Raw genomic sequence first — 23785 nt, 5'->3', positions numbered from 1 at the left:
AAGATTTCGGTTCATCATATACTGTGCACAGACACTTATACAAATAAACCAAACGGAAATTGATGAGGTAAACCGCTTTATTAAGCCATATTCTGTCATGTACATAAAAAGTACCTGAACCTTCCAAGCTTTACCTCACAAATACAGAGCACTTTGTAATGTAAAATAAATACATATTCAGAATATTGATTCGTAAATGTATCAGTCTTAAAAGCAGAGTAAAGGACACGATGGCAGGTGTTTAACTCATTGTCCAGTTCTACTATTACATTAGTATAAAGATCTTGCAGTTTATTAACCCAAATTCTTGTTTTAAAAAGACATTTAAAATTTTGACGATTTAAAGAACACATTTTTCAAAACTGAGAAAAGAGTTTTCTAATTTTTGTTTTGTTTTTAAGAACTAGACAGTGTAAATCTTCTTGCAAACTGTCAATTTGCAACTCCAAGATCCCGAATTAATAAGGGATTAAAATGATAAAACCCAAAAAATTAAAATGGCCTCACATTGCAAAACATTTTATTGAAAATATTTGTATTTCCACAACATACATAAATACTACAAGGGCATCAATGTTAAGATGGATACGGCACCTTTAAAGAGCTACATGTGAAAATAAATGCAAAAATAGTCACAAGTAGACGCTAAATGTAGTTTACAAACAAAGCAAGTGTATTTATCCGACTCCTTCAGCACTACAACTCAGACTCCCATTCACAGACAGCATCAACATTATTCTGTAAAATTAAGTAAAAAAAAAAAAAAAAAAACCCAACATACAAAAGGCAAGTCACCGTATTAAAATTATAACCAGGTTTTTTTTCCTCTAAACCGGTTCATTTGGAAGAGAACATGAGCAGACATACATGATGCAAAAGCTCTGTATGAATCTATAACGATCTCAGGTAAAAGTCCACAGCTGTTGAGTCACCAGAGAGATGCACTGGCTGAGTGCGATAGAGAGGGCAAAGAGTGGGCCGATTCGCGTCACATTCATTTGCTGGTGCTATCATCTGCTCCGCTCTGCCCGAAGAGTCCAATCTCATCAGTCTCCATGGCCTGGTAGACAAAGAACAGGAATCCAGCGACCACACTGAGCAGCAGAAGCTGCACCCACACTGGCAGGCTGCGCCACGCTCTGCTCTTCACAGCAGGGGGCGCCGTGGGCTTGGAGGCGGTCAGAGGGACAGCGGCCACACTTGGAACAGATCGTGTCTCTGTGTAGGATTGGGTCTCTGTGTAGGTGGAGGAGGAGCTGGTTTCTCTGAGCTCCTTAAGACGGAGACGGGATTCGTCCAGCCATGTGTCACCGACCAGGGGCCGGCCGGCTGCTCCTCTGATTGGTCGGCGACAGGTGGCACTAAAAATACATTTGAAGAATAAACTTGATTTAAGATGGATTCTCTGAAAAGAAGTCTTAATATTTTAGAAAATTTTGCTTCAAGGAAAATTTACCTTGTTTTCAAATACTTTAATAGAAACAAGAAAAAAAATACACTTTGTCCATTTTATGTACGTAAAAAAAAAAAAAAATAAAAAAATAATTAGTTCTGTTTATTTGCAATCTTTTGCTACTTATCTTTTATTGTAACTTATCTCTTGTTTGTGTGTATATATTCTCATAACTCATTTTGTTCAGAATTATTTCATAAAAAAAAAAAAAAAAAAACTCATGCCTACAATCACTTGAATAAGCATCTTTTATGGTATGTTAATACTTATCATAAAGTCAGGTTGATAACTGTCTGAAAAGAAGTTAAGTTCTTATGTACCTAATGATATTTATGAGTTCAATTATATTTGTACAAATAATGATAACAATAATAGTAAAGAAAAATACAACTTTTTACCTTAAATACATTTAGCAAAATAATGATTGAGATAATTATTAATTGTACACTCACATATTCAAGGTTTAAGGAGAGTAAGTTTTTACTTTTTACTTTGTTTCACCATTTGATACTTTATAATCAAATGTATAGTACCTTAAAAATAGTATAGCTTTAGGGGGCCGTTTTAAACCAGGTTTTTCAAGACTTGGACACCCTTATCAGTGTTCGACCCTAAAACACAAGGCTCCGGTGTTTGATCAGTGTGAATGCTAGAAACCTCTTTCCTCCTCCATACCTGATTCCAGTAGGGGTGTTGAGGTTTTCAGTGGGAAAGATCTCTTTAAGCACATCTCGCTCTACAGTCCTTGGGGTCTGATCAATAGCAGACACCTTTTCAACCTGTGCACAAAGACAGAGCAACAAAGATGTGAAAACTGGGGCAGGATAACACACCACCACAAGCGTTGCAATATTGAAAATCCATGTTGACAGCTTTCACTTCAAAACAAAAAGAAAGAAAGAAGTTATATAACACCACAGTCGTGCATAATCTAAATGACTCTTGAATCCCAAGCTTGTGAATCCCACATTTCCTCATCACCTTTACACACCTTCGGAACCAAGCACCTTAAAACTCATAAAATTACCGTTGCAGACTTTGGCGTCTCAGTCTGGCTGCCACCAAGTCCTCGGACAGAAGTGATTTGGGAAAAGAAAGGGGTGATTTTGGACTGTCTAGTCTTGGATTCAGTCTTTGGTGAGCCAAAGCTCTCCTGATGAACCAACAACGGTCAATTACAATTGCACTGCAACCCATTACCATGTCAAAAACAAATATCCAACAATAAATCAACTGCAAACCTGGGAAATGTCATACAAGACCGGTAGAGTGTCCTCTGAAGCCGTATTGGATGCAGAATCCCTAAAAGAAATTGAGTGTGATGGGAAAACCTGTCTTTGGCCATCACAGGAAGGTGAAAGATGGCTCACCATGGCCATCAAGGGTTTGGAAGGTTTGGTTTGACTCAAATGAGACTTTGAAAGCTTCGATACAGTGACAGATTTGACATCCTGAGCCTTCAGAGAAGAAACAAAACCTTATGAGCACCTAAAATTTGTTAAAAACAGGTGTGGACTGCCTTGAGACATACCACAGGAGCACGGTTCGCAGATCTACAGCTCAGCATGTCCTGCATACCCTGGCCATCCACCTGAGACCATGAACATTTCAATTAAGATTCTTTATGTTGCACAAATATGCATTTAGAGGACAAGTAGATGGGGATTTAGAGCTAAAATCAATCACTAAAGATGGACACATGTATATCATCACCTCAACACAAGCAGTGTTAAGCAGGGAAGCTAGCGGCTCTCGATTGGATGCTCTAACTGGAGGAGAAGTGATTTCAGCTGCATTCTCATCAAACTACAGAGAAGAGTGACAGAAAAAAAATAATTAGCGACTCCATTAAACGTGACACTTTCATTCTCAAGTTGAAAGATATGGAAGATTTCTATAAGGTTGGCACCTTGTCAATGGGAGTGGTGCTATGTAAACCAGATAAGGTTGACTGGTAAGGAGAGTTGTGATGTTTTGGTGATTCTGACCAGTCAGTCGCAGACATAGAGGAGCGCTTTGAGGGTTTGGGATCCTTGGGTTCTGCCTTCAATATGACAGCATAAGATACACTGTGGCACTAGAACATGATGCGATTCATATTCATGTGTGAGGTTTTTTCTGGACCTACCAAGGTTTGTGCTTTCATCCTCACCAGAGAAATAGAAACCTCCTTCGCTAATGAGGGCTTAGAAAAATCCTATGAGACATGATTTCCAAACAAACAAATGAGACATGGCGTTCCAAACCTATATGAATTTATCTTGTGTCGAAAACAAAAGATCATATTTTAAAAGGAAGCTTGGTAACCAAATGCTGGTAGCCATTGACTTCCATTGTATTTTTTTTTCTCCATACTATGCTTCCAGCAACTGTTTGGTTACCAATATTCTTCAATACTCTTTTGTGTTCAACAGAAGAATCATACACACAGGTTTGGAATAACTTCAGGGAGAGTAAATGATTACAAACTCAGAACCTCAATGGTTTTATTTTTTCGTGTCAAACTGAAGCCTCGGACAAGTTTTTTTTTTTTAAGCAGAATGACACCTTATCAGTGACCGGAGCCTCATTCAAATCAGGCCGAAATGAGCGGACTGGTGCACTGCGTCGTCTCAGAGATTCAGTCTTAGATGACAGCTTTGACATCCTATCTGTGAGCAAGGGTCTGGGCTCTTTTCTTGCTGCCTTTAATATAAGGATAAAAGCATGTTCATGAGATCAGGATAATCATTTAGGCAGTTGGCACTATGCTAGTGTCATGGCCACCTACCACAGGTCCTGTTCTTCTCCTGTCTTGAGAAACAGAGCCGTATTCTGCAGATGAGTGCTCAGAGTTCTCCTGAAAACACCACATATGCATACAAACCTTGCTTACTATTGAGTAACAAGTATATTATAGCCTTGGCTCATTTGTGAAACAAATTTGAGCTCAACATAACCCAGTCCACCTGTGTGCAAACCCAAATGTGTTTATCTTTTCTCACCACACCCAGAAACCAGGTGATGCACATTAATATCATAACCACAGCTTATGTTACAGTGTCGTCGCTTGCAGGAACCATCTGATCCAGCCTGCGAGAAGATCTTTTCATCTTTCTCTTTATGTTCAAAACATCCTCCTCATCTTCATCCTCCTACACATTACATAACAAAAAGTCTAGAATTTTCCATGCATGAGTATGGAGCTTATCTGATATTGACATCAGGCATGACAACATTCAAATATAGAGCAGTCATGTGACAACCTGCAGTAGGTCAAATCTCTTCTACACAAGGTGGTGCTACTGAACCCTGGACAGGTAATTCTGGGAAAATATGCAGGTGGGGACGTCACATAGGGTGAAAAAAAAAGAAAAAAAAAGGCAACTGTCTCTATTAGAGTCAAAGAACTTAAATTTATATTTATTTTTTTTCCCAAGAGTAAAGGGTGACAGGATGCAACTATTGTACTGCCTTGAACAGCATGCCCAAACTTGAGCAGCTTTTATGTGAATTGAGATCCTCTGAATGGAAGAAGTCTTTGATGAAAGAATTCTCTTGGCCATGTTTACAAGTGACCTGAATAAGTCTACAAAGAGATGTAAAACTGAGTAAAGTCACACAGGAATGGGAAAGCCAAGCGTGTCTGGAGGTAGCGAAGGAATAAGAAGATAAAAGAGGATTAAAGTCTGGGCCGAGCTGAAGCTAAAGTGAAAAAGGGAAGGGATATGAGACCGTGGGAGAGCTAGCTGTAACTGACATCATGTGAACATCTTCACAACAGTGGCGTTTTGGTGACTGATAACGCATATTTTTGAAAACGGGTTTCAAATGCAAGTTTTTGAAAAACGGCACAGTTATAGTTTGCATGTAAACACCCAATACAGGAATCTTTGAAAACGGTGACGTCATGTGCGTGCTTAGTACGTGTTAGGTATGTAAACATGCGCAGTACGTGTTGATTTTAATGGCGTGAACAAACAAACACAACAATGGAGTACATGGTAGTGTTGCTGCAGCTCAAGAGTTTGCGAACACTTCTTCGGCAAAGTGTGGATTTACTTTACCAATATTACAATCAACAGTGGAAACGCATCATATACAACGTATAATCGTCACTTCCCTACTGGTACTGTTTACTAACAAGGTGACAGCGCCAACTACTGGTCTGGCATACAGAAGTGATTTGGCGGTTTTGGCGGCATGTTTTGAAAATGCCATGTCAACAAGAATCTAAAACTTTGAACTACATCACCGTTTTTGACTACATCATTGTCGTGTAAACGCATCACATTTCCTTTGTTGCAGGTAAACGGATTAAACCATTTGATTTAACAGAGGCATTTTGGCAGATGTACAAAAGAAACAAACAAGGAAAAGGAAAAGCACAAGCAAGCACAATGCACAGGTTTCTTTCTTCCTCCTCACCCTGTTGTGCTGGCCACTGCGTGTTCTGCTAGTCACTGGTACTTTCCCTCTGCTCCTGATTGGTCGCTCCACAACTGGAATAGACTCTGCCTCTACTTCCGGTTCAGGTTCTGGCACAAACTCAAGGGCTGGAGCTACCGTTTCTGACAAACAATCAAAAGAGCATTTTTTGAACATGTATTTCTATAAGTATGTGCTTAAATAAAAGGGATCTGTTTGTCCATTACCTTCCTCTTTGTCACTGTACTGGTCTGAGTCTATGATGCCATTCTGTCTGCCGTCTGTCTGAGATGTCTCTGAGGGAGGGGCTACAATCTCTGGAGGACCTTGATCCAACAGCTTCTGAAGCCTTTTCTCGTAGACCTTCCGAGTGGATGCTGATGTGATGAAGACATTAAAGTCAGTATCAAATCAGTGAACTTCATCACGACAATATTTCTGAAATATAGTCTGCTGCATTGTCTGAAGAGCTTTCCAACATCCATTTAAGGACATTATGACTATTCAGGCCAGAGTTGGATAAACACGCAAAGCTGCATGCTTGGCTAAACTGCTGATTTACTGATAGCCTTGCACAATACCACTGGATTATTCCAGAAGCGAGAAAATGTTGGGTGGTTGTTTTGCAATGTGACATTTTGTGTGTATATTATATGTTATATTTCATGAGGGGTATTTCAAAAGGTGTGGTTCACACAGCATTTTACTTTTTGGTGGCCCGCTGTTGAAACATTACGATATCTGCAAACATTTACACTTCATGTTGAGTTTGGATCTCAAAAACGGCTCACCAACAATGGGTCCAGCATTCAGGCCATACTTTAGTAAAAGGTCCTTCAAAGCCTCGTTGCTCAAATCAATGACATCAACATCCTCTGGACGGACTTTGTCAGTTTTCCTGGTGGCTTTCTGTGGAGAAAAGTCACATTACCTTAATAAAAGTGAATATAGTGGTTTAGTATTCACATGCACTTTGCTAAGCTTTAGCACTGAATGTGAAAATGGCAAAGCAACAGGTGTCTAAACATGCCTTATAGGCTCCTGATTACACACTGGAACAGGACACAAGAGAATAACAGTGCCCTGCCTGCTCCGAACCCCAAGCTAGTTTTCAAAGGAAACAAACAAGTACATTCTTTACATCCCCTCAGCCCTATATACACACACTATTACCTATATGAAAAACCAGCTGGGTGGAGTTTAAAAACAAGCCCTATGAAGAAAACATGTGCCTAGCATGTAAATGCAGGAGCAAATGTTTATTTGGATAAACCTATGAAGTTAAATTAGGTGAAATGAAAAATCTATAATGCTTATGCAAAGTGCCACTGAAATAGTGGCATTAGGGACTGAAGGCATTGAGAAGAGACTTTTGTAGTGGGACGTAGCACGAACAATACAAATCCAGTAACATTCCATGGAGTCAAGCCTTGCTCCATAAACAACCATGTGACCAAGTAGAAATGGTGAAAACCGTGAAGTAGAGGAAGAGAGAATGTGTTATGAGGGGCAGGAGGAGATCATGAAGGCGCATGAGCTTCACTTAGGGGCCTTCAGGGGGCTGATCATAATCACAGCATTCCAGCAGGACGGAGGGAAAAGAGCCTTTCCTTATTCCACAGGCAACTCCCTCATGCCTATAAAGTTTCTGCTAATGTCAGAATTTGAATTTGAATTTGAATTATGAAAAAAAAAAACCTGACTATTGTAATACATAACCTGGACACAAATACTAATAGTACCTCAATAATGTTTACACATTGAGAACGTATTTAACTTTCAATATTCGTGATGCACTGAAATGGATGGTTTCATTGTCAAATGACAAATTAAAACATTCTTTGTAAATTTCTTCAACAATGAACCGCCTCTCTCCATCTATCTCCCTATACACACTTATTTCACTACTGTTGCTTAATTTTGGTCCCTACCACCACTATCCAAAATAAAAGTGAGCATCTGGTTCAGCAGAAGTCAACTCCCTTGAAATTTGCAATAATGAAGCATGATGTTGTTGCTTACTCACAATAGATCCAATTGTGGCTTTTGCATAACAGTTTTATTGGAACACAGAAAAGCACAATTTGGTCAAAACACTTAATATAAGTTTGAAGATGAGATCAGACAACTAAATGGTCCACAATTCATGCAACTGACAAAAAATAAGAGTGAAGTATACTAAGGCTATCAAAAAAAAAAAAAAAAAAAAAAAAAAAATTGATTTTCAAATATTAGTCAAATTTAAAATAAAAATCCACACAATTTTAGGGGTGCATTAAGGAGGCTGCCTTATAAGCCCGGGGTATACTTCACATTCTGTGTTCCGTTCCACCTCGCGCACATCCGCGTCTGCAGTTTCAAAAAAATTGCCTGCAAGCGGATGACGAAAAATGAAATGATGCAGACGTCTGAAGTATACTTGATTTTTATCAGTGGCGCACGAGATGCAATGACTATGTAAGTTGCATTATAATGTTTTTGTTAGCCTATCCAGTTGAAGCCACTACAGAAGCGAAGATCTTGTTTACAACAAAACTGAAACCAAGCCGTTCACACAGAACGCAGATGTCGCACAATTTCTAGAGGCACACCATTGGACTCGCATCTCACACAAGAAAGCCGCATGTTTAGAAAGCCATGTAAAATTAATGTAAATTCAACTTTTAAAAACATATCTTTAGACTTTACGTTCGGTTTTTGTTCCCCATCCCACTGCATCTTGGGTTTAAAAAAAAAAAGTGTGTCTGGCTTTCCGCCCTTTGTATTTAACTATGCATGCATACATGACACTGTTTTGTTTATAGTTGTTTAGGCGATTTTATTCATTCTAATTGGATTATAAACATTATGTTTGTTTGTTTTATCCAGTTATGTTTTCTTATGCTTCGAATAAACGTGCATTAGCAATATTTTGCTCTGTGCCCTCTTGTGGCCTCAGGAGAGAAGCCAAAAGCTTTTTTCTACCCTAACTGAAATTATGCATTTTAAATTTGAATATAATTAGAATTTTAATATCAGTAATATCAATATTTTTATATTAAATTAATATATTTAATATCGTGTTTAATATCAAATCATATATCAGCTATAATTCAGGTATTTTGACAGCCTTAAAGTATACTATGGTTGTCAATAGGGTTGTGACAGTGGTTAATCAACGTGTGACAACGTTGGTAATACCGGTATCACAGTGGGCGTACATCCTTTTCTTTCTTCCTTTCCTTGGCTTTTAAATAGCTTGTAAAAGCGGCGTGCACATTTTACTTTTGCTTTCCAATAGCAGCAATTCAGCGTAAAGCAATTATTAGTTTTTAAGTTATTTTGAATTTTTCCTCTTTTCCAGGATTTCCTTAGTTTTTAAATAAAATTCATTAATTTTTTATTCATCAAATAAAAAAAATAGGTAAATGATTCAAATGAACAAACTAGGTAATTACACCATTTCAAGCATTTTATCTGCATTATGTTTTCTGTAAAAAAAATAGGCAACATGGTCATATTAGCAGATAATATTGGCAAGATGATACATCAGTCGGGCTTTACTATTTAAACTTTGCTTAACACCGGTCTCACAGTCAACACCATCAATTAGGGCAAGCCTACTTGTCAATGTAAACATGCAAAAGATGGGTCACATCACTCCAGAAATTACTATATGAGAGACAGATCTTCAAAGAGGAATGCAAACACACACACACACACACACACACACACTTGGCAGCTGAAGCAGAAATTCCTCAACAAGAAAGTATTTCCTCAATAAAGGGACCAAACCCAATATGAAAACAGCCTTGTGCTGCTCACATTATCTTACAACTCCTAGACCTCAAACTTCCCATTCAATCATTTAAGTCAATGGTTTTCCCAATGGGGTCCGTCCGTTGACCCCCAGGGGGTCACAACAGAGTGCTAGGGGATTGATGGAAAAAAATCTATGGAAAAGTGCTTGAACATGAATAAATAAATAATATAAAATAAAATGTGATTAAACTAAAAAAGTTGGTTATGAATCAGGCATGTGATCAGCTAGAGACAAAAAATAAGGAAAACCTTAGCACGCCCCAAGCACTCACATTAAAAGTAGAGTCCAACCGATATGGATTTTTGGGGGCCGATGCCGATGCCGATATTAACTCGAAAAGAGCCGATTTATAAGCCGATATTTTGATTTTGAAAATAAACTGGATATTAGACCCATTTCCTATAAGCTGCACTTACACAACATTCAATAGCAAAATATCTGCCTGTTCTATGTATGTGGGCTGTATAAACCATTTTCCAGAAGAGATTATGTAAAAAAAAAAAAAAGCTTTAGATTATAGTCTCTCAATGACTAAACAATTGCACATCAAAAGTATTTATTTTTTAATGATCAAAAAAACAGTCTGATTTTAAACATTTAACACTTTTACTTTCTTCCAGTTGAAGCTGGTTTTAACAGTCTGTGTGTGTACTGTAAATAAATTATAATACTAAAGTTAAAGTATTTGCAGAAGTAGTCGCACACTTTGCTGCTACAGCATTCACCTTTTTCAGCCATCTGTAGGGCAGAAAGAGAGACAGAGAAAGAATAAGCATGTGTATTAATAATATCACCATGTATCATTACTCGTGTCATCATTAGAATTAGAATTATAATAAACAGGGATCTCCTACATAGGCAAAAATGAGAAATATATATATTTTTTATTTGTCAACCAATAGGTATTACCTATTACCTACTTCTATTTAACAATATTACAACATTTTCCTGTTATGTCTTTAAAGCTGCTTTGAAACAATCTGTAAAAAATAAAAATAAATTTAAAAAAGCGCTTGTTCAGCTCACATTTATTTACATGTCCCCTCTGGTTAATCATTTCTGACGCACCTAGTCGAAGTTGAATGGTTAACGTTAGTGTCATGAACACACCGCTGTCAATTTTGAGAAGAACCACCTTCAAACAAGTTAATAGCAAGCATTTAAGGGGCCTGCTAAAAAGGAAGATATATTAACGTTAGAATAACATAAGGCTGTAGCTATCGAATATTTTAGTAATCGAGTCTATGAAAGGCTTTTGTACATTCTGCTGAACAACAGTCTTTAACTGGACTTTTATTTTGACGGGTTGGCGTACATTTACAGTTCTGTGTATGTGATGTGATGCTGCTTTTACTTAAATCAAACGGTCAAATGCTCATGAAGTGACTGTCAGAGCAGTTCTGGAGATGTTGCTCATGTGTTCACGTGCTTATTTAGTGAGACAGCAGACGCTGAATTCACCGCGAGCTTAATGCGCGCTTAAGTGTGTTTAATGAATGAAGAGGCGCTTCTGCGCCATTCATTAAGAGAGACACGCAGAACATGCAGGATTCATATTTAAAAAGACTATTCCGGCTTAATACTTACAGATATTCGTCCATATCGTGATTTGATGTAAGTGCAATGACCTATTTTTAATGAATTCATTCAATAACATAAAAGCTGTTGTTTTTTCGAGGCACGCTGTACATAACTTCTAGTCATTGCCCCCCTGCCACAGTTACCCGGTCATTATGTGGGAAACACTGCAGATATATTTAGAATAAGTTAAACGATAACGTTATAGTTTGACCTCTTATTAACGTTCGCACTCTTCCACTGATAAACATGGTATTAGCTCTGTGGCTAATCTAATATAGCAATGCATTAGCGGCTGTAAGTGATGTTACAGAATATTTATAAGTGATAATGATAGGACCCTTAGCTAGAACTACCACATCATTGTATATACAGTGTATGAACTAAATCATTTCACATGAAGAACGACAGACTCACCGTCAAAACAGAAAAAAAATCTCCGTGGCTGGCTTGGCTGATCGCTTTCTTCGCTAGTGGATTTCTGGCGCTGTTGTCAACTCTGGAGCTGCAGAGCTCCCTCTGGTGGGTAAACTATGCAACACTCATAACATGAGTAAAGCATGAGACTGTTTCTCATGTTTCATCGGCCGTTATAAACGCCGATGCCGATTTAAATGCAATAAGCTCATATCGGCCGATAATATCGGCCGGCCGATATATCGGTCGGGCTCTAATTAAAAGATATTTTATTGTAAAAATACATACAGTCCTGTAAAAAAATAAAAAGCAGCATTTAATAATAGTGACAACAATACAATATATTATAATAATGTACTATAATACATTATAGTAAAGTATATAGAATTGTCATTAAAGTACCTGCATAAAATTGAAACATTACACCTATTAATGATAAAAAAAAAAAAAAAAAAAAAAAAACCTTTTCTGCTCATCAAGGCTGAATTTATTTGATCAAAAAGAAAAAAATAATAATAATAATATTGTGAAATATTAGGCAAGGCAAGTCATTTCTTTAGCATAACTCCAGTTTTCAGTGTCACATGATCTTTTGGAATTCATTACAATTTATTTGATTCTCAAGAAACATTTCTGATTATTATCAATGTTGAAAACAATTTTGCAAATATATTAATTCAATTTGTTAATGCATTTATTAGATATAAATCATTTTAAATATCTTCACTCACTTTGGGGCTTCATGCACAATCAATAAAATGACAACATTTCTCTTTCTTTTTATTTTTTAAATCTTATTCAAATGTTTGGGTGGTATCATTGTTTCCACAAAAATATTTAGCAGCAAAACTGTTTTCAACATTGATAATAATCAGAAACGTTTCTTGGTGCATCAAATCAGCATATTAGAATGATTTCTGAAGGATTGTGTGACTTTTTGTAAACAACAACATATTTATAAGAATTGTAACGATGAATGTGGCGTTCCCAAATGCATATAAAATAAAGCAGCTCAAACCAAGCATAGAGGTGCTGGTCGAATAATTAGAATATTATCAAAAAGTTGATTTATTTCACTAATTCCGTTCAAAAATTTAAACTTGTATATTATATTCATTCATTACACACGGAGCGATATATTTCAAAAGTTTATTTCTTTTAATTTTGATGATTATTACTGACCACGGTTGGGAAAATCCCCAAAATACATACTTTAAAACATACTGATAAACTAACGTTAAAAATACTGTATTTAAAACTGCTAGTTCATATATAGTTGAACGCAACTGTCATATCACGCGTACTGTGAAAAATTGGTCGCATCTGCGTATGGAAGTTATCGGTCTAAATGTTCTGCAAAATCAGTCAATGGTGAAAATCAATAGTAAATTTCATTTAAAGTCCAACAGTTTAACACTATATTTAACGTGTTCGTTTGTGTCCAATATTAAAGTATTGAAAACAGGTAAGTTCATATATTTGGAGTAAAGTTGAATTGAACTTTTTTTATATTTATTTAAAATATTATTTATTCTACCATTTTCATTTATTATGTTTTCATAACATTTAAAAAAAAATATCAATAAAAATGTATATATTTTCTCGCCATCTAATTAGTTTATTCATTCATTATATATTTACCTAAGATTTGATCAGTACATCCAATAAAATTATTTTTAAAATTTATTTTCTGTTATTTATTAATGCTTTTGATTTATTTACTTATGTTATCAGTTTTATTAATTATATATTACATGTAAATAACATTTAATCACTATATTTTATATTATTTATTTATATATTCTAACATTTAGATGCGAGACTTATTTTGACAGTGCTTATTTTGACAGACTTATTCTTCCTCTTGTTTACTTTCATTGTTTTAAAATGGCTTTTAATTTTAAAATTTTAATATGCATTTGCCCTGTGTCATATTAATGTCATTTTCACTGAAAAATGTGATTTCCCAATGCACACAAACTTCCTAGAATTTGAAATCCTAGAATAGAGTGCCCTGGGGGTTACGGTGTTCACTTCCTTTTTAATTATATTTTTATTAAATGTTTATTTGTGAAAAATACTTTTGTCATTTAAAGTATATATATTTTACACATTTATTTTTTAATACATGGTCACGAACACTTCCTACATATACTTTTAGGCGAAACCCCACCCAAGCTGCCCGCAAATGCACCTGCCAATAAATCGGCCTAATTCGCAGTACAATAGGAAGATGCAGATTTAATTAAAAAACAAAATTTCCCCCGATTAATCAATTGGTTGTCGTCTAAGGCTGAATAACCAAAACTAACTTGTAAACTTAAAACATAACTTAAGCACACTGTGCTTATTTAAATTCAGACAGGCCGTATTATAGATTGAAACAGCTCTGGGAATTAAAAATGAGTAACAAATATTTAGAAACGTGAAAAACACTCCCCTCCCTCTCTAAGAACAGGTGTTTCATCACTTCAGCATATTTTACGAAATGCCAAGGAGTAGCAACATCACCAGGTTTGGATGCATAGCAAACCAAATCAAAGCTTTTTGAATTACTATGGTATGCTAGGTAAACATTTCCACACTATGGATGGATCTTCCCACATGCATTCATAATAAAGCTGGGGCTTTTACGTTTCCTGTGACTTGAATGGACACGTCTAAAACAGATGTAAAACGGGGATTACACAAAGCAGTTTAAGATCTCCGACACGTTAGAATCTCTGCAAGTGACGCATTTATGATTTTAAACACTAAAAGCAATGAATCAGACCGACGCATTTACGCGGGAAATCGTCGCACGTCAACGGGATGTAGCGTTCGAATCGGTTCTTTCGAAGAGTTCGCTTCAAAACCCTGTTCCAGAAATGATTCTTTCAAGGCACCGCGTGTAATGTGATACCTGAAATTTCTGCAAGAAATAATATTACAGTAAGCGTTCAAATAAAGCAATACATACATTTTGCGTTTCAGACTTCATTTTTGATTAATTATACGTGTTTTGATTACATTTTCAGGGATTTTATTGTAGTTCCAAGAGACCAAGTTAGGGTACTTGTAAGTTAGCTGTGATTCAGCTCTTAAGTCGTCATTTAAAACGTAAATATAATGCAAGTGATTCAAATGGTAAAAAGATTCTCAATCTTTGGCTAAATGTAGCCATTACTGCAGGTTTTAATCTAATGCTACTAATTAAAATCAACTAACTTAACGTTATTATGTCGAGAGTGTGCTAAAAGTAATACAAATATTTTAAATACGACACATTTGCAACACTTCTTCAATTCTCTTTTCGTGAACGAATCGTAGACCTGTTTGGTAATCTAACTCCATTGATTCACTGAAATGATCCAACTCAAAAATAACGATGGATTCGTTCACGAACCGGACACCATAGTAAAAGTTGGCCATGCCGGTTTGTTTTCAGTTGTGAGGCATGCACATGGGCAAACCCGGACACTTATGACATTTATTTACTCCGATAATCATACCCTCTTAATTTTACTCGAACAAGCACGCCTTTAGAACATGCACGACTTCATACAACAGATAACGTTACAATTCGAATCTGCGAAATGCATCAACTCAATCTGATTCATTTTACATGCAAATCAAATACAAGCCAAAAATTAAAAGCATTTCCAAACCAAGGAAGCTCAAGTAACCCACCCTGCCAGAGCGGCTGCTGTTGGATAGCACGGGGGCTGGAGGGAGATCCTCGTCGCTGGAGAAGACATCTGGAGAGCTACTGCTCTTTTTATTCTGCGCGGTCAGATTCTTCAAGTACAGCTGTACGTATACGTCTTTCTTCTGTTCGCCGTTCGGCAGAGCCACATTATGGGCCAGCAGTGCACTTTTGAGCTTATCTTTAGTGAGCACAGACGGGTCCTCCAGAAATTCCGACATGTCTGTTGGCTTGAGCAAGACTCTATCGCTGGCTGACTGACTTCTTTTATGGGATCAGTGACCAACTTAGGAGAGACACTCCTATTGGACGCGCTCCGCAGATAGAAGCGCTCTGATTGGATGTTAGACTATTTAAAATCACTGGCGATAAAAAGACGTCTTGAACCACTTGTTTATAAGAGATTGACTTACCAAATTCCAAAAATTCCTTCGAATGTAAAATAAATATTGCGGTGGAAATAAATAAATAACGAGGATGAAAAGTAAATTTAAAATTAGATTAGAAATAAAAGGCAACTACTGGTGGACTAATAAGTAATTCAAGTGCAGAATACCACAGTATTAAGTTATTTGGTAAGACTTATATTTTGTGATGAATAAAAACACAAAGAAAAACATTAAATTTGATAAAGGCATGTCATAATTTTATTAGCCAAATGATACAACATATGTTGCAACCAAAGACAATTTTTTTTTAAAGAACTTAAGTCACTTTTAAGCTTTACGCGTTTACGTATTTCCCAGGCTGTCGTGGAAAACATTGACACCGAATTCACACTACCATTGATAAACTTTTGAATAACACGTTCCTCAGGAGCACTTGCGCTGAGAGATGCTGTCAAACTGAAGATTGAGCTCTTGCATTAACAAACAAAATGTACTGAAAGCACATGTTGCGACACCAAAACAAAAAACAAAACAAAAACAATCTTAACCAGTGATCACAGTGCTGCAGAAACAGACCGCTTATGAAAGAGCTGACTGGTGTATCATGGGTATCAAAGAAAGAGCAGGCAGCTGGAGGATTAGCATTTGAACTAGCATTCTCAGCTCTACCGCCGTCTCCTGATGCTCTTTTCCACAGTGTGTACATGCGTATTGGTTTGTCTCCACGCTCGGCAGTGCGGTCCGTCTCATGTGAAGAAGGGTGGTGGCACAGCACTTTGCTGGGGTGTGGTTTCCTCGACCCATCCTGTCCCCTGACCTCTCCCGTGATGTCTCCTCCTTCGCCTCATGGTCTTCCTCTTTCTCGCCCAACTCAGGCCTTGATCTCAGCTGGAGGGCAGTACAGCGCTTCAGAGTTCTCTAATGACAGCTCCTCTGAAAGGGACAGAGAGATTTAATGTAGGGTACAGAATCTGATACACAAAGCCACATATAAAGCCTTTTCCTGACCTGGCACTTTCAAATTGAAAATCCCTTATAAAATAACTGATATAGAATCTAATTATTGATTAGCATGCAAGGCAGGATCATGCCATATATTGTAGGTATGACAGCAAAGTGGAAAGAGCATTTTTTCATGCAAATGAGAGGCAAATCAAGCCACTTATCAGCTAATCGCTAAAGTAAAAGGCAGGGACATCTGTCATAAGCCTTTCAAAATCTAACAGCAGTGCTGGAATTCTGCTGGACTTAGTGCTTATATGGCATTGTTATATTTGCCATCCAAATTTTCTTTTGGTTAATTAATAGAAGCATATTAGACTGATAATGTATTTATAGTTTAGGCTTTCAGAAACAAAGTCATCTTTTTGAATCATGCATGCATATATATATATATATATATATATATACACACACACACACATACATGCTAATAGAGCTGCACAATTTGGTTTTTTTTTTTGCAACTTTTTTCAGATAAAAATTGTAATTAAAAACAATGCTCAGCTTAGTTGTAGGGCTGCATGATTGACTCAATCTTGTGATTATAAATCAATGGCTAAAAAATAAAAAAAATATGATTTTATTTAATGATATTAAGAAGAACTATTTTTACTTTACAATAATAATATTTAACATAAAATAAAAGATAAATATATTGCTACTATTACTACTAAAAGTTGTTGTTTTTGTAAAATTTCAATGCTAATATTTATGACGGTCTTAATTTATTCATTTTGATATGTTAAACCACCAAACTTTTACTGCCGAGAGCCCTTAAAACTTCTATGTTGTTCACAATGGTGAGTTTACATGCGCTTCAAGTTCTCATGACAAGTTTGGAAAGACGGTTGGAGCTTTGTGTGTTCCTATACATGTTTTAAGCAACCCAAGCTCAGAGTAGCCTTAACTGCAAACTGAGCTGCTCAAAGACAATTGAAAACACTGGATCATGAGCTGTTTGCATGTAAAAAAAAATGCAGTGGCATGCATATATTTAATTCAATTGCACTAAGCAATATCGCAATTTTGGTTTCAAGTCAACCACTTGTGCAGCCCTACATGCTAACTGTCTTGACAATATCTATGTAAACTCACCAGGCAGGACACATTTCCACAGGCCGTATGTTTTCCCTACAGCAGTCTGCCACAGACGCAGAGTGCCGTCCTCTGAGCCACTTGCATACAGCTCTCCATCAGGGCTAAACCGCACACAGTGTACAGGCCCAAAGTGACCCTTATATGACTCTGAAAGAGAGACAAACTTAATGTCAAGCATGAACAAATAAGTATATGTTCACGAGCCCATCTATAAGCAGCTTTGTTTTTTTATATTGTAGTTAAATACATTAACTAAGCAACTATATTCCTACCCAATTCCTCTTTGGTTGTGTAGTCATATTTGTAAAGTTTGAAGTCGTCTCCTCCAGCCACAAAGAAGTCTTTCTCAGGATGCAGTGAGGCAGAGTGAATAGATGCAGGGGCATCCACAGACTTTATCAAATCCAAACTAAAAAAAGAAAAAAAAAAAAGAAAACATTTGACAGTTATTCAGCTGTCAATACATTTTAAGAAGATGTTTTACTCTGATTCAGTCTGCAAGGTAAAATTTGAATGATATGACAGCTTGTCATCTACCTTTGGGCATTGTGGAAAGCAACGGTTCTTCCATATGTGATGACAAGGATCTCCCCATCAGGAATATACTCCATGCTGCTGACAGAAGCATCAAACGACAGAGTCTTCACTGCCTCCTTTGTGTTCTTGTCCCAAAGTCTACACATGAAAGACAAAAACTCAGAATCAGACACAAATATTTATAGACACTATAAAATATCAGTCTGAAATAGGCAAAGTATCTACCGTAAAATTCAAAGACTTTCTCCGTTGCCATTCTGGACACTCACCTGATAGTTTTGTCATCAGCAGCTGAGAGAATCTGTTGGTCATTGTTACACCACAGAGCTTTCTTTATAGCCGAGGTGTGGCCTGCAATCTCCTGGGGTTCTGGATTACAAATGCCATTTAGCCTTCCATGTCATTTTATCTAAGAAGCGGTCTAGGAATTGGCTTTTGGAAATCAACACAAACCCAAAAAGACACTTTACAAACCTGCTTCTGGTTTGCCGAGATCATAGATGCGCAGCACTTTATCATTTCCTCCAGTCAGGAGATAGTTACTGTCCTGTTGATTCAACATAAGATGGTAAAAAACGTTCTGTTTAACAAAGTAACTCAACTCAATTAACAGTGTCCAGAAGCTTGAAATGAATTGACATTACTGAAAAGACATCATTGCTACTGGTATTTGCATATAAAGTTTGGATTATAGAAATCCAGAAGTAAATTTTAACATTGTTCAGCCTTAGATCTCAACTTGAAAGGGCAATGTTCTCGTTATGTACAGTGCTTCACTTATTCCAAAATGGACTTATTTGGTTATTTTCCTCAAAATTCAAATACGTATTTGGAAAGGCACGAAAAATGAATAATGTGTTCTACAGAGCCACTAAAGCATCATGGTTAGCCACTTGATTGCAGTTGCCTTCTACATAACAGTAGATATAATTTCACCACAGAAACAGAGAGAGGTAATGAGAGATGACTGATAGGACGATGGCAAATAATTTGCACATCCTGAGCATCACTGACAAACATCTAATCTTGTCAAATGTGTGGTAAATACTGCTGCTCTGTAGTAAAGTAGGCTATGTGTGAACACGAATCTCAAAAGTGAAAGTAAAAAGAAAAAGTGCATAAGTGATCTCAATGTACTCCATAATAATAATCCCTGATGCCTGCCATTTATATACAGGATAATTACCCAACTATATAATTGTGTAAGAAAGCATTGAAATATATTTTTCTTGTATATTTTATATTAATTCTATCGTATTAATTCTTAGGGGTGCTGTAGTACACATCATTACCTTTCGGGAACATCCCTAATACAATACCCCATAATGACAATGCGAAAGAAGTTAGTTTGATATCTTTGCAAATGTATTTACTTTTTTTTTTTTTTTTACCACATGTACATGTATTCACAGCATTTGCCATGACACTCAAAATTGAGCTCAGGTGCATCCTGTTTTTCTACTGATCATCCTTGAGACGCTTCTACAACTTAATTGGAGTCCAGCTGTGGTAAATTCAGTTGATTGGACATGATTGGTTGAAATGGCACACACCTGTGTCTATATAAGGTCCCACAGTAAGGTGCATGTCAGAGAACAAACCAAGCCATGAAGTTCAAGGAATTGTCTGTAGACCACAAAGACACGATTGTATTAAGGCACAGATCTGGGGAAGGATACGGAAAGATCTCTGCAGGATTGAAGGTTCACAGAAGCATATAGTCTCTGTTACCCTTAATGGAAGAAGTTTGAAACAACCAGGACACTTCCTAGAGCTGGCCTCCTGGCAAAACAAAGCAATTGATGGAGAAGAGCTTTGGTTAGTGTGGTGACCAAGAACCTGATGCTCACTCTAGTTGAGCTCCATGATCATATGAGGATATAGGAGAAATCTACAGAAGGACAAACATCACTGTGACACTCCACCAATCTGTGCTTTATGGCCAGACTCAATCCTCTCCTCAGTGAAGACACATTTAAAAAAACACTTGGAAATTGCAGAAATGTATCTAAAGGACCCCTCAGACTCCGAGGAACAAATTTATCTGGTCTGATAAACCTCAATTCTGAGAATCATGTTTGAAGGAAACCAGTCACTGCTCATCACCTGTGGAGTACCATCCCAAAAGTAAAGTGTGCAGGTAGCAGCCTCATGTGGTGGGTCTGTTATTCAGCGGCAGGGACTGAAGGACTCCTCAGAGTAGAGGAAAAGCTCAATGCACCAAAATATTGAGATAGCCTTAATGAAAACCCAGTCCAGAGCATTCAGAACATCAGACTGGGTTGAAGCGTTTCCACTGTCACTTTTGGTAATTGATCAGGCTTCCTCGGGGCCAACGGCATGTTTTTTTTTTTGCTGGATGAAAAGCTTGGGCCAAAGTGGGTCAGCTGGGGCTAGAGGAGTGGTTATGAACAAAGGCTGAGTTTCTCGACGTCTAGAGAGCGTCATCGCAATGGAGCACTTCATTAAGCTAATGGCTACAACACCAGCATTAAAAACGTAAAAAAAATAAGTTGAGCTCAAAACCCCCTTTCAGGGGGCCAGTGTTTGAAATTACTTGATCCGATGTGGATTATAATCACCATACAAAGCAGAAATATATATAAGCGATGTAAAAGATTATGTATGCTAGGCATTAACGTTACCATGTTACATGCGACTACTTTAAGAAATTGGATGTCCGCTCTATCACAATCGTGTATTTATTTAGTAATACATTTTCTCTGTCATAAGTCTGGTCTCGAGTTTAGCTATGCGTATGTACCCTATGTCATAAACATATAATAATGTTTTTGTTTGGGGGGGGTTTTATAAAAATATAGAAATGTTCATTCTTTCTAAATGTGATGTATATAGGCTACTGTGACTACAAATAAACAGAAACAGACTTGACTGAATAAGCAGGCTATGTTCATAATTCTTTATATCGTGTGACATTTTCAATCTTGATTAATTTTATTAATTATGATCAATGTATTAATTATTGTAGTAAAACATAGATGCTTTTGGATTTAAATATTTAACAAAGAATGCAAACAAACGGCTGCTTTTATTATATTTGTTTTGTGATCACACTAATTCCAGTGACTTAAATCTTATTAGTTTTCTGATAACTTCTCTTTGTTGGTGAAATGATGGGGTTTCATGACATTGTTCCTGAGAAGCGTGTAAAGGGTGGGTTTTAGTGAAGCAGTGATATTTTTGCCTCGGTGCTACAGGTCCAAGGCTATTAGCCCTGCCACCCCCATTTAAAGCACTGGCCCGACAGTGGAAAAATGGCTAAAGACCCTAATCACACAGGCTTCTAGACAACTCTGTGAATGTCCTTGAGTGGGCCAGCCAGAGCCTGGGATTAAACTCAATCAAATATTTCTGGAGAAACCTAAAAAATGTATCTGTCTGCCCCCCATCCAACCTGACAGAGCTTGAGAGGTGAAGAGCCGAGGAGAAAAAAACAGATAATTGCCAAATGATGATTATAAAAGCTTCAAATCATGCCCAAAAATATTTGAGGTTGTAATTGGTGTCAAAGATGTTTCAACAAAGTATTGAAAAAGGCTTTGCATACTTATGTACATGTGATTTTTTTTTCTGGGGTATTGTTTATAAAATTTAGGAAAATAATTTAACCCATTTTGGAATAAGGCTGTAAAAACAAAATGTAGAAAAAGTGAGGAGCTTTGAACACTTTCCTGATGCACTGTAATTCTAGTGTACTTAAAATATTTAATGAAAGAAGTAAACTAATAAGTATATATTTAAAAATAAAATATTTCACTTATAGAAGAAATTGAAGTACACTTCTGTTTCTAAATTTTGCAGTCTGATTTTTTTTTTGCTGTTTTTAAATGTTCAGCCTGCATTTACTTAATTACAAATACAGTAAAAATCCCAATTTCATGAAACATTACAATAAAAAACTATTCTATTTGAATTTATTATTAACATTGAAAATAACTTTTCTATCTTAATGTATCTTTAAATGTAATCTACTCTTGATAATTCCTCATCACACAATCCTTTAAAAATCATTCTAGTACAGCTATCTTGTAAACATCTGGCTCTCCGCATCAAGTATTACCTCTGTGAAGTTCACAGATTTCACAATGTGCTTGTGCGCCAGGGTGAGGACCTCATCTCCAGTGACAGCGTCCCATACCTTTCTGTCATATTAAAACAAATAAATAAAAAAAAAGTAAAATAACATTTCACCAATATTATTTCACCCATTTCATTTTTAGTTGCTGCTTGTTCTTACGCTGTAAAATCTGCTGCGGCTGTAGCTGCTTTTGTAGCTTCTTTATTCAAGGTGGCACCCCAGACAGCACCCTTGTGACCCAAGAACGTCCCGATCCAGTCCCCTGTGTCTCCCTGGCGCAACATAGGTTTGCCATCTGCAATTTTGGATTACCAAAACAAAGATTCAGATTGATTTTACACTCAATTAACCCATAAGCAGTCACTTACTGCAATTATCACTCCTTTTTCATATTTAATGGGTTGGTTTTAAGATTCAAAATCACACCAACCTTTACAAGCGCTAATGAGGAAATATCCATAAGGAGTTATTCCACTGAACGCCAGATCCACAACAGGTCTGGTGTGACCAGAGCAGGTGAGAGGAGTCTGTCTCATAGCCATACTCACCATGGAGGCCTAGAATAATGACAGGATACACTTATGGACTATATCTCAGACACAGCTAAACGTGTATTAATAATCAAGATGATGTCTACAAACAAGGTATTCTACACATGACAGAACAGATGTGCTGGCTAACACAAGCTTGGCTAGTCAGGAAATCAGTCATTACCTTACAAAAACAGCAAACCAACGACACACACCAGTACTTTGTGGACAGATTACGTGTCGGGGAGGATTGTGGAGCTCAGAGCTGCACTCCCAGCTAAAGTGCTGTGCCACCAGCTACACGAGGTGTGTTTGTGTGAGTGTGTGTAAGCTAAACTCGAGCCCTCGCTAACGCTACAGTCAGGAACATAATGGAAGCACTAGTGTGCCATCATTTCCGGCCCACGGCGCCACGGGATTGGTCAGAATCGTGTCACGTGGAGCACAAATAGTCCTTGTTCTAAAGATGCAATGAACATGATGTGATATAAAATGTTTGAAGTTTATTCTGTAATATAAAAAAAGAAGAAAATCCTATAAGAAAAGCTTATAACCGTGTATACGAGAACATATGTTCAGATACGAACTCAAAATGACGAGATCGTTAGCATTATGAGGCTGTACGGCATTATAAATATATAGTGTATCAATATTATTAAATATTTATATAATAATGACGACTATGATCAACCTTTACTAGAAAAATTTCCTTCAATCTATCAAGTTAACTTTTTGAGCCACCGAGCGCCCCCCGTGGGCAAGAAATACGTGCACAGGATAAAATTAGA

General features: G+C 36.9%; 2 protein-coding genes across 3 annotated transcripts; both read right to left on the bottom strand.

The window, feature by feature from the left end:
• Positions 1–59: 59 nt before the first annotated feature.
• Positions 60–15639, bottom strand: LOC113063405 (lamina-associated polypeptide 2, isoforms beta/gamma-like). 2 transcript variants are annotated; one of them, XM_026233780.1, is made up of 15 exons: positions 15327–15639; positions 6652–6769; positions 6088–6237; positions 5861–6003; positions 4492–4587; positions 4224–4292; positions 4001–4138; positions 3582–3650; positions 3363–3497; positions 3167–3259; positions 2985–3044; positions 2785–2910; positions 2481–2606; positions 2129–2232; positions 60–1361 (listed from the first exon to the last, which is right to left on the bottom strand). In XM_026233780.1, the coding sequence occupies exons 1-15, from the start codon at positions 15561–15563 to the stop codon at positions 995–997; spliced, it is 2031 nt and encodes a 676-aa protein (XP_026089565.1). In that variant the 5' UTR covers positions 15564–15639; the 3' UTR covers positions 60–994. The 2 variants fall into 2 exon arrangements, with proteins under 2 accessions (XP_026089565.1, XP_026089557.1); XM_026233772.1 differs by lacking the exons at positions 2481–2606; positions 2785–2910; positions 2985–3044; ... (4 more) ...; positions 4224–4292; positions 4492–4587 and having other exon boundaries at positions 15327–15638.
• A 340-nt stretch (positions 15640–15979) lies between these two features.
• LOC113063396 (serine-threonine kinase receptor-associated protein-like) lies at positions 15980–23245 on the bottom strand. The gene is made up of 10 exons (XM_026233760.1): positions 23182–23245; positions 22898–23024; positions 22627–22762; positions 22450–22531; positions 18843–18915; positions 18638–18737; positions 18369–18506; positions 18104–18240; positions 17829–17978; positions 15980–16664 (listed from the first exon to the last, which is right to left on the bottom strand). The coding sequence occupies exons 2-10, from the start codon at positions 23016–23018 to the stop codon at positions 16603–16605; spliced, it is 999 nt and encodes a 332-aa protein (XP_026089545.1). The 5' UTR covers positions 23019–23024; positions 23182–23245; the 3' UTR covers positions 15980–16602.
• Positions 23246–23785: the final 540 nt, after the last annotated feature.

The sequence above is a fragment of the Carassius auratus genome, chromosome 4 (assembly GCF_003368295.1).
Source record: "Carassius auratus strain Wakin chromosome 4, ASM336829v1, whole genome shotgun sequence".
Taxonomy (NCBI): Eukaryota; Metazoa; Chordata; class Actinopteri; order Cypriniformes; family Cyprinidae; genus Carassius; species Carassius auratus.
This window is presented reverse-complemented; position numbering and strand designations above follow the sequence as displayed.

What these genes read in the sequence shown, in the direction of transcription:
- LOC113063396 (XM_026233760.1), bottom strand. Translation starts at nt 23,018, where the DNA reads ATGGTGAGTATGGCTATGAGACAGACTCCTCTCACCTGCTCTGGTCAC. An exon ending in CCTCATTAGCGCTTGTAAAG is followed by an intron (nt 22,763 to 22,897) that starts GTTGGTGTGATT and finishes CCAAAATTGCAG; the next exon opens with ATGGCAAACCTATGTTGCGC. An exon ending in AATCTGTGAACTTCACAGAG is followed by an intron (nt 18,916 to 22,449) that starts GTAATACTTGAT and finishes TTGAATCAACAG; the next exon opens with GACAGTAACTATCTCCTGAC.
- LOC113063405 (XM_026233780.1), bottom strand. Translation starts at nt 15,563, where the DNA reads ATGTCGGAATTTCTGGAGGACCCGTCTGTGCTCACTAAAGATAAGCTC. An exon ending in GTACAGTGACAAAGAGGAAG is followed by an intron (nt 6,004 to 6,087) that starts GTAATGGACAAA and finishes ATTGTTTGTCAG; the next exon opens with AAACGGTAGCTCCAGCCCTT. An exon ending in AACACCCCTACTGGAATCAG is followed by an intron (nt 1,362 to 2,128) that starts GTATGGAGGAGG and finishes ATGTATTTTTAG; the next exon opens with TGCCACCTGTCGCCGACCAA.